Below are 10991 nucleotides of genomic sequence, written 5' to 3'. Positions count from 1 at the left end.
TGAGGGCCACAGGCGCCGGCAGCGACGCACCGCAAGCCTGAGCACCAGCAGACTCCAGCCCACAGACAGCCGGAGCAGCTGGCCTGGGGACGGCGGCAGCAGCCATTTGACAGGGTACCTCCGGCGATCCTACAACTGGCGCCGGGTTTGCAGCTTATAGAGGGAGTCTCATCGAGGAGACTCCTCACTGCGTGAACGTTTCTGTTGTTGTGGCTCTGTTCGGAGCGGGACACGATTTGGTGTGATTTCAGGTAAAGGCGTCGACACAGAAACGACGGGAGCTGCAGGGCACGACATATCCTGGGAGGTTTTGAGACGGCGTTGAGCGTGTGACTGGAGAACTGAGGCATAGGTTCTACCAGGACTAGACAGCCTAGTAGGGCGAGTCCTTTGCCTCTACAAAGACAATTTCTCTTTATTTCGAATAGTGGCACCTCTCTCAAATCTAAGGCGATCACACTCTTTTCGATGAAGCTGGATGGGGCTCGGCACAGTGGTAGCACCAGCGAACAGGGCCCAGGCACTCCTCACCATGGTCATCCCTACCGCAGGTGACGCATGCCCCAAGGGAGACCATTCTGCAGGCGGCTGGCATGTCCGAGTCACATGTCCTTATAACTGGCAATGGAAACAACGTCTGGGGTTTTGGGACATATGGTTTCACGTGAAGGTTTAACCATGCCAATTTTACAGTTCACAGGGAGCTCTAGCCGATTAAAAGTTATGAATAGTGTAGGTGTGAGGTGTCAGTGCTCCTTCTTCTTTCAACGTGGACACGCCTCACCGCAACAACGTCATACTCCTCGAGTTCCTTAACCAGAGCGCTCCTCCAGTAACGAAGGAGGTCTCTTGAAAATACCACGCCGCGCGATTGGTTCATGGTATGGGGGCACATGATACTGCAGCCCCAGGAACTGAGGTGAGGGCACGAGTCTTTCCACTCTCTTCAGGAGAAGAGACTTCCACAAGAAGGCTGCATCTCCCTGCGGAAGCATCTTCGGCTCTCTGCCGCAAGTCTATGAAGTTCACGGTGGACCCCTCGAAAATGTCGAGATCATTAACAGATCGACCATCTAAGGACTTTACGGTGATGTATTTGTCGCAGGATACAGATTCAAATAGACCGGGCAGGACCTCAGCGAGAACTCTGCGAGACTGGCGCATTCTTTGGTCCTGCTTCCGGCTCTTGGTCCAGGAGCCACCGAATCTGGAGTTAAGAAAGAAGAGGCAGATGCCCCCAAAGTACCCTCGGAGCCTGAAACCGGCTCCAGGGTGGCACGATAGGGAAGAGCCGAGAAGAGGTTTCGGGGACGGTCGGAGGTCAGGTAGGGATGTAGGCCGAGGTAAATTCGGGGATTTAGATGCCATAAAAGGTGACAATTATTTCACTTGGCCCCCCACCCACCACAGGGCCCAACATGGGGAGGCTAATGCTGGAGCGAAACAGCTCACAGCAGCCTCAGGAAGTAGTGGGGGAAGTATACAATGGCAGCTGCCTGGTGTGAGGCGGCAGCCGCAGGACCGTTGCGGTGCCACCAGACAACAGCCACTTGACCCTAGCCAACGCATGACCAGCCGATTGATAAGGCAGGGCCACACAAGACCACCCGTCTTGCCCCCAGCCCACTCCCCGCAAAGGGCGTGTTGTCCACCGAAGGAACACCCCTGCCCGCAGTGGACTCAACTCCCAGACGAGAGGCGCGGGAGTGTGCAGGACGCCACGCACACAGCAAACACGTGGGGAGGCTCAGCCATGCCCTTGATGGTAGTCAGGCAGGCATACGTCACCACTGGTAGAAAAAGCCTCCATTACCAGTAGTGACAGGGGAGTGTTAGTCCCACTCTGGCCGACAAAGCAGCAAGCCCTACAGAGGTGGACGGACCACCTAAGTGGGTGGTGCTGCCGACCAGGCTTCAAACCCCGCTACCACGGCAAGGAACTCCCCTCAGCGGGGGGTTTTCAGCTTCCATTTTTTTTTTTTTTTTTTTTTATAGTGGCATCTTTTGGAATTTTTGTTTCATGTGCAACTAGATTTAGGTATCATGGTGACATTTAGGTAATTTTAAGCCACTAGATGATTGACACAATCCTAAACCAAGAGACGGATCCAGAAAACTGAAGCCTGAAGTTATTATTATTAGTGTGTGTGTGTGTGTGTGTGTGTGTGTGTGTGTGTGTGTGTGTGGGAGGGGGAACCTGCGTGGACAAAGAGTGAACGCCCAGGAAGCCCATACACGACTCCCTGATCCTTCCCTGACTGGGCCCTCCCTTGCCTTGAAAAAAGTCTCCTTAATTTTTTTACCAGCTGATTGAGAATTGGGCGCTGTAAGGCCCCTCCGGAATTTTATTTTTATAAATTGTTAAGGCATTTTTGAGGCATAGAGTTTAGGGGCACATAAGCTCTGATGATACCTACCACCTGGGAACTTTTTTTTTTTAAAAAGGAGCTTAGATTTTTACCAAATCATTGAGAATTTTTACAAACTCAGACCACCAGTGTTTGAGTGTTCGTATTAGTACTACAAATGTTTGTACATACTTTGGGTGTATAGCACACTTTCCAGCCATTTCTTCAGTTTATAGTCCTCTGTTCTTTTAAAAATTTCCGGGCTGGCGTGCTTAGCCATTGTGAGGTTCCCTCAGGGCCCAACCAGGTAAGGGCTCACTCACTCAGGCCCCACTTACTCCACTCCACCCGGTGGTCATCTCTGGATAAGGGTGACGAGCACACCTATCACTACCGTAGGGGCAGACAGGCGTCTTTCTCCTTTTGGCCGCTGCAACTCACGCCCCTAGAGGCAGATGAAGAAACACTCGATCTAGGACTAGATTCACTCCGCCTAAAATTCTTGTCAACCTCTCTCAATCACGCTCTTCCTTTCTTGTACCTCCACTGACATCCTACACTTTGCTTACAGGTAATCCTCACACTTAGACCATCACTACATACCTGCTGTTTGCTAGCACAATACGAAAGGCTCCAAAACAGCTGAGACTTCCTGAAGTGTCCCTGTCTTTCCCCCAGTTTTTTCGCTTCAACTTTATTGACTAGCACGACCACATGACAGACCATCCGGCAGCGGTGCTGCAAACTCCCTCGCCCTATTATTTTTGGCTTACTATGGTAGATAATTTCCTTAATATATTCCAACAATACCTAAAGTATTTCATAATACATAATATGATTACTGTGGTTTGCACCAGCATTTACGGACAACAATAGAAAAATTCAAATTCAAATTAAAATAATTTATTGATGTAAGAAAATAAATACATCAGAGAGAGAGAGAGAGAGAGAGATGAATACTCGAATTTTAATCTCCGTGTTTCTGATGACTTTGCATGGTGCATTGCTGGCAACCAGGTGAGCTATTTGATTTAGCGGGCAGCTCAAAATTTTGTAGCCTATATATATGTATGAGAGGTTGCGAATATATGGATTATCATTAGTAGGCTACAGATGAAATATAACAATAAAATTAATCAAATTGGATGTATAATGTTCTGAACGACCATATTTTTACTATTTTATTTTAAATTTAATGTTAACAAAAGTATATAATTAACGTAGAATACCATTTTAGTAATGTATTATCACACATTAATTCAAGTACAGATTAATGCGTGTGTAAATTGCTAAAAAGAAATCACGTGATTTCTTTTTCCAGTTATTCGTGAATCTGGTAACCAGTTATCCATGTGGAAAGAAGACATTGGGAAATTTAGTGAATACTTGCATTACTCAAGATTCGCCAGAAATCCATGAATAATCCACATCGAATTCACGTGCCGTGCCCATTGGGTTAGTATACTGTGTAGGAACTGCATGAGGGATAAGGAGGATTACTGAACACAGAAGAATGACATGCAGAACCACAGGACAAACAACTCGATGGTGGGGCATGCTGAAGAATATAGCCACCTGCCAGAGTGGAACGCAGTGGAATCCTGCTCTCGGGTTAGAGTAAGAACTGACCCAGCAAACAAATCACGTCGTCGCCACCGTGGCGGTCACGTAACGCTATTGTTTAGCCAAGGGACGTTATATTTCACGTGATTTCACGTAGATGTCGACACAATCGACGTGGAAAAGAACGTCGAAATGCACATCAAAAAAGTCCCTTAATTCCACTTGTGGAGCACTTTACTTTATTCTTATATATATATATATATATATGTGTGTGTGTGTGTGTATGTGTGTGTGTGTGTGTGTGTGTGTATATATATATATATATATATATATATATATATATATATATATATATATATATATATATATAATTGTCATAAATAAAAGTCTATACTTGAAATAGAGAAATTTATTTTAGCAAAAAAAAGTACCATTCAGGAGATGAAGACTACATGGGAAGGAGAATGATGGACATGGAGTTGCAGGCAGGCACCGATGAGGAGACCCTGCTGCGCTGGCAGGACAAGTGAAGGGGGCATCAGGAGAAAGAGCAGCTGGAGGAGATGGTGGTGGACGGAAATGTCAACAGAGGAAGAAAGAAGACTGTACTTAGCATCTTCTCATTTCAACTGCAGCTAGTCAGAGGAATTTGACTCTTCTACAAAAAATGCCATCTCTTTTGCTCAGAGTTCCTGCAGGAAGAAGCAGTTTACTCAGCACACTGACACTGCATACAAGATTTATTATATATATATATATATATATATATATATATATATATATATATATATATATATATATATATATATATATATATATATATATATATATATATATACAAATATATATTGTATATATATATATATATATATATATATATACAATATATATATGTATATATGTTGTGTGTATATATGTATATATATATATATATATATATATGTATATATATATATATATATACATATATATATATATATATACATATATATATATATATATATATATACATATATATATATATATATATATATATATATATATATATATATATATATATATATATATATATATATATATATATATATATATATATATATATATATATATATATATATATATATATATATATATATATATATATATATATATATATAAGGAGCTGGTTGTGTGTGTGTGTGTTCACTAATTTTAAAAATAAAGACTTCTTACTAAGTTGAGAGGAATAGCAAAACTGGAGAAATGAGGATCTGAACTCAATTTGTATTTTAATACCTTTCCTCTTAGGAGCATGCTTCAGGGCCTCACTAATTTGATGCTCCACTGCAGAGGTTTTTGCTTCTTTGTAGGTTCTCATGCATGCTCCTTTGGGTAAAGAAACCAAAGCATATGAATGTCAGACAAATTTTGTTTTAGTGTCACATAGGACACACTATTTTCATAACATTACTACATATACTGCTTTGAGTCAGATGAAAACAAGCAATTTGCACACTTACTGATGATAACTTTGCAGATGGGAAGATCACTAAATGGTAGCTTCCTTTCTTTCCTTTGAGGCTGTAAAACGACCACACGGAATTAGTTCCAAGCTTTTAAAATCCTCCGGACAGCATCGCCAAGGCTGTGCCCTCCAAAAGATGACAAATACAGTGTCTGCAACAAATAATAGTAGGACCATAAATACAAGAAGATATGATTCTTCAAGACAAAAATAATCTTATATCAATATTCAAAATATCATGAAACTTTCTCATATTCAAATTTATACATTTTTATTTTACCAAATTCCTTTTGAAAGATTGATCAGCCAATTTAGAGTTTAGGTCATCCAGTTCCTCCAAGCTGCTTACTAGAGCTGGCAGTACATCCTCCACATCATCCCCTAGCCCACTGGAAGAAGACTGTAGGCAGCTTAACATCAGCCGCTGGTTTTCCTGGATTGTCTTGAAGTTTGCCATTACAGCGCTCTTGAACTCTGCATCAGGAAGAAAGATTTTCAGTCACAAAGTAATATTTCTAGAAGGTTGATTGTTACTGTCACTGGCAGACTATGAAAAAAATGCAAGTTTTAATTTTAAATACACTTAATACGTAAACAATGAAGGCATGCTCTACCTGCAAACTCTGTCTGTGAAACAGGTACAAGTTCTGTTGCACCTCGGTCTGATGAAGCTGTCAGAAATTTAATGTGTATAAGCACCTTGTGTGTGTGTGTGTGTGTGTGTGTGTGTGTGTGTGTGTGTGTGTGTTTCTGTTAATTTCATATATCAGCATTGCAGTTTAGGTCTACCCTGAGATGAGGTGAATGAAAATAAATCACTTTGTATAATCATAAGGATATGGATTTCGTTTACATATCATACAAATTAAAATTACCTGATGTGTATTTTTTTTTCAAATCTTGTGCGTTAACATGTATTATTTCTGAGGACCGTGATGAGGATCTGGTTTTGAAGGATGCATCAGACCATTCTGTAGGGAAAATGGTAATAAAAATAATAGTGGAACTTATATAACTACTATGGTGAAAGTTTCCCCAAAGACAGAAATTTGTAAATACAAGCTTTGTTGTCATACATACCTGGGGAGGAAAATCTTTCATGAACAACTGAGTGTTTGGTATGATGCGAGCTTGTTTTGGAAAGTCCAACTGAAAGGTAATTGGGTACAAATTCACTGTATGTTGTGGTTCTTAACTCATGGAATTGTGAACATATTCGCACACATACTGGCAAAAGTTTCGTGCAATATAGAAAAAAAAAACATGCTTACCATTTAGGTGAGGAGATTGTGGCAGAACAGCTACAGATGGAGTGTGGGAGAACTCAGGATTATCGCCTTCATCTGTATAAGTTTACGAGCATACTAGTCATTTTGAGTTTGTCTTGTTGTCATAATGAATTAATTAAGGACACATATATGAACAAACCATTCTGTTCAATTGCCAGCATAAGCTATTACAAACCAAAGAATATAATAACGTATAAGAAAAATCTTACCATCAGCTTCATCTGAGAAGTCATATCTAGCAGGCTTTTTGGTAGCTCTGCTTTTTGGACCTTCAGGTTCTGTTTCAACATTTGACGTAACCTCTGCTCTCCTGGACAGTTCCTGGGCCTTGCTGTAGGTTTCTGTGGCGCAAAAAATTTTTACGTATGTAGTTTAAATTTTCATACATGGCATTACAAGCATAAAATTATTCAGATGTTAATAATAATTTACACCTGTCATACCTGCAGATGAAAAAATCCTTATCTCGTATGAATTCCATTTTTCTTTATCTGGGATTTCTTCCTTTTTCACCTTGGCTGCAGCACCTGCCCCTGGAGGCCAGTAACAAAACAGACCCTGAAATTAAAAGATTAGCACACTGTTAATATCAACGATGCATATACAAAACCAAGATTTATATTTCAAGTACTTATATCTTAACTGTCAGAGAGTATTTGTATAACGAGCAAGATCATCTGTCTGTTACTCCTTAAACCCGTTAGCATGCACCATCAACATCTTTAAAGGGAAACTCACTTTTTCTTTATGCATTATCCATGACTTGGGAACAACTTCAACTGCCTTTTCATCCAGAAACTCCACAACTACAAATGACATCTGTTAAAATATATTTAAAATTAATGATACATTTCCATGATCACAGGCAGCAAATTCTACACTGTAACCATTTAACATTCAAACTTTTCTACTTAAAAGTTTCCTCACCTGATAGTTTTCAGAATTCATGCAGTATTGCTAGGATTTTTGTGTGTCTTCCACTTCTACTATGTACCATAATTGCCTTTGTTTTTAGGTCGCTTTTTTTAATAAATTTCATATAACTTTTTGCTGTATTTATCTGATAAACTCCAATAATCTTGGAATCACATGGGTCATTAAATGCTGATTCTGTTCTGTTGTACACTCTGCACAGTATTTTCTGGTTTCCTTCATCATCTCTTTGGTGTGATAAGGCCACTGCTTCACAACAAGATGAATCATCCAAAATATATGTATTGTCAGGTTTGTTAGTGCAGATGATTTTCTTAAACTTTGCAGGTTTCATTTCACCTGGGTCATTCTCCAGTTCATGAATTCTTTTTACAACTTGTGATAAAGCATTTTTTCCTGATCTAACCATTTTCTTCAGTTTATACAGATAGTTCTCAAATGGAAATGCTGCACAGACATCCAAGCTTCCAAACCAACCAGCATCTTCTGCAAGGTTAAGCATGCTATGGACATTGTACACTAAGAACTCATTGCCATAGAGTTCCCGACCTCGTTTAACAAAATACACCAGTAGTTGGTGAGCATAGCCCTTATGCATCTGAATAAGTCTTGGTGACACAAGAATGCACAGAGCAACAGAAAGAGTCATAAAATGAGCATAAAGGTCACCTCTTAGGCTGCCTTTAAGAACAAGTTTGACAGTATACAACAAAAACTGTCTGAATTCGGTTGCCTTCCATCTGTCAATTTCCAGAGGGCTTCTAGGTTTTCGTGCAAAGTTGCTGAGGACAAACTGTTGCATTTCTAAGAGTTTCTTGTTGATTTATTCAACATGCCTCTGCGTAATCCTAGTTTCTTTTTTTCCTTTTATCCATATCAGGAGTAAGCGCCTCATCACACCAAGGCAGGCTTGATGCATGTAATCTATTGAAATGATTTTATTAGATCCACAGGAAGAGCTGTAAAAGGGGAAACCCCACAATGGTGCTCTTCTTGAATCTGGTCTCTAAATGACTCATTAGTGCGCAAGACAATATTATCAATTTCCTGATAGGTAAGCCTTCCATACCAAACTCCTTTTTGTGTACACTTATCGCATCCATAGTAACCTGAATATTGTTTAGTGGCTTTAACCACTGCTCTTGCAGGGGCATCACAAACGATGCTTTTCAGTGTTACATGTATTTTAAACTCCTCATACTGAATGCCATGCTGCAGTATGTCATTCAGCTCTCTGATCGTGTCATTCAAGAAATCTAAATTGCATGGCTTTGACGATCCACACGTTAAAGCGACAGGAAAGACAGTTACTGGCTGAATTATGATAGCACACAGCACTGGCCACATGCATGTGTTTGAGCTTTTAAATAGTGGAAGGCCATCAATATTGAGGGACACTTCCAGATTTTGTGTATTTTGTTTTGTTTGTCGAGGATATTTTTCAAATTTTTTTAGTAATGATTCTTTGAGTCCCAAATAAATGTAGCTCATTCCAGATTTGTCTTCAATCTTCACATTTCTTTCAGTTTTCAATAAGGTGCGAGCAGATAAGGGTAGAGAATTATGGCCATTTGATCTTAATAGCTTTAGCAAATCATCAGCGGCATTGTGTTTTATTTGGTGTTTATTTATCCAAGATATTAGGTCACTTGAAATATTTCTTCCTTCATCTGATGACAATGAATCAGATGAATAAAAAGGATTTTCTTCAATCAAACACCATGTTTCATCACCATCCTCACTACTTTCTGTACTATGTGGTGCTACATCTTCCACAGACAAGTCCTTCGCATTTTCTGAAGAGTGAATTATATCAGCACATAAATCAACAGAATCGTTACTGTCACTGCTACGGTCTTTTGTTGAACATGTTGCAATTTTTTTTGCAAATCTTTTTCTAGCTATCCAACTTCTCTGATATTGCTTTCGTTTTTCCTTTCGATCCATTTAAAACCTGGAAATCAAAGAAATGCACTAGTTTCATACTACAGATATTAGTTACACTGAAAAAAAGTTGGGTGAGATAAAAACAAATATCTTTTATGACTTAAAAAACATTAATGACGGAAGACGCATTGATTGCTGTACAGATTTAGGGTCAGCTAGTGGCCGAAGAATCTTTTGGATATCGATAAAATTCATTGGGGTGTCATTGAAGTATCTTTGAACATCATTGGTGTTCATTGGGATAACACTGGGTTAACTGAAGGCAAAGTAAGTAAAAAAATTATAGATGTTAGTCTACATGTTAACTACTTTAATTGTAATGCCCATGCATGTGTGTATGTGTGTGTGTGTGTGTGTGTGTGTGTGTGTGTGTGTGTGTGTGTGTGTGTGTTCATAGTGCTTAAATACAAAACATTACCTTAAAAAAAACTCGTTTACTTGAAACCAGAATGGCAGGCAGGTACAGAAGCAAGGGCAAGTACAGTTACACCAAGGATTATGGCATTCACACCCTTGGGATATGTAGTTAATTATGGTGGAAATTGTATTCTGCAGCTCCAGAGAACAGCTGATGCGTAGAATGACGTATGTGCCATCAAATGATACACTAATGTTCATTGCAGGGATCCCACTGTTTGAAGCTGTTGTCTTTGTCATTCTGTCAGTGGAAAAAAAAAGACTTACAAGTTCCTGGATTCTTACTTTATAATGCCATCCTCTTATTATAGATAAAGCTACTTACTGTCTGTCAGGCCTAAAAACCTCCAATATATAAAAATTACATAATTACACCTCAGCCGCGATGTTACCAGGCCACACACAGACTACGTGACAGCTATACACTTATATAATTCCAACCGCGCACTTAAAACACCAGAATATAAGTAAACTAAGTGAAAATGTGTAACACTAAATCACACATAAAAACCACATGTGATTACACCAAAATTATGTTAGATAACAGCTAGCCAGACCACGTACGTGACGCCTCTACACACTTACTATAGTAAATGCTTACAAAACATGCACGCACTTAAAAAATCATTATGGCATTCACACCCTTGGGATATGTAGTTAATTATGGTGGAAATTGTATTCTGCAGCTCCAGAGAACGCTTTAAAAAGTATTACACTCCTCTAAATCACGCATGAAAACCAATTATACCACCAAAATTACGTCAGATTACAACCAGGCAACGTAAAGTACCATTGTATAAGTAATCTAAGTTAAAAAGGTTTAACACTCCTGTAAATCACACATACAAAACCACTACTACACCACCAAAACTACGTTAGATTACCTCATCAGCCATGGTATAAGTTTGCGCAAGGACAGACAAACAGGTACCAATCATGTACTAGAATATGGGGCTTGCGTTAAAATATATCCTACGCACGTTAATTTCA

General features: G+C 39.6%; 1 protein-coding gene across 1 annotated transcript; it reads right to left on the bottom strand.

Moving 5' to 3' along the window:
- Positions 1 to 5530: 5530 nt before the first annotated feature.
- LOC126991917 (uncharacterized) lies at positions 5531 to 7523 on the bottom strand. The gene is made up of 8 exons (XM_050850593.1): positions 7443 to 7523; positions 7148 to 7262; positions 6914 to 7045; positions 6687 to 6758; positions 6496 to 6564; positions 6291 to 6386; positions 6030 to 6086; positions 5531 to 5889 (listed from the first exon to the last, which is right to left on the bottom strand). Exons 1-8 carry the CDS (start codon positions 7521 to 7523, stop codon positions 5687 to 5689), a joined length of 825 nt encoding a protein of 274 aa, XP_050706550.1. The 3' UTR covers positions 5531 to 5686.
- Positions 7524 to 10991: the final 3468 nt, after the last annotated feature.

Source organism: Eriocheir sinensis, unplaced genomic scaffold (assembly GCF_024679095.1).
Source record: "Eriocheir sinensis breed Jianghai 21 unplaced genomic scaffold, ASM2467909v1 Scaffold362, whole genome shotgun sequence".
NCBI classification, from domain to species: domain Eukaryota; kingdom Metazoa; phylum Arthropoda; class Malacostraca; order Decapoda; family Varunidae; genus Eriocheir; species Eriocheir sinensis.
The sequence above is the reverse complement of the archived record's forward strand: the minus strand, read 5'-3'. Positions and strand labels throughout refer to the sequence as shown.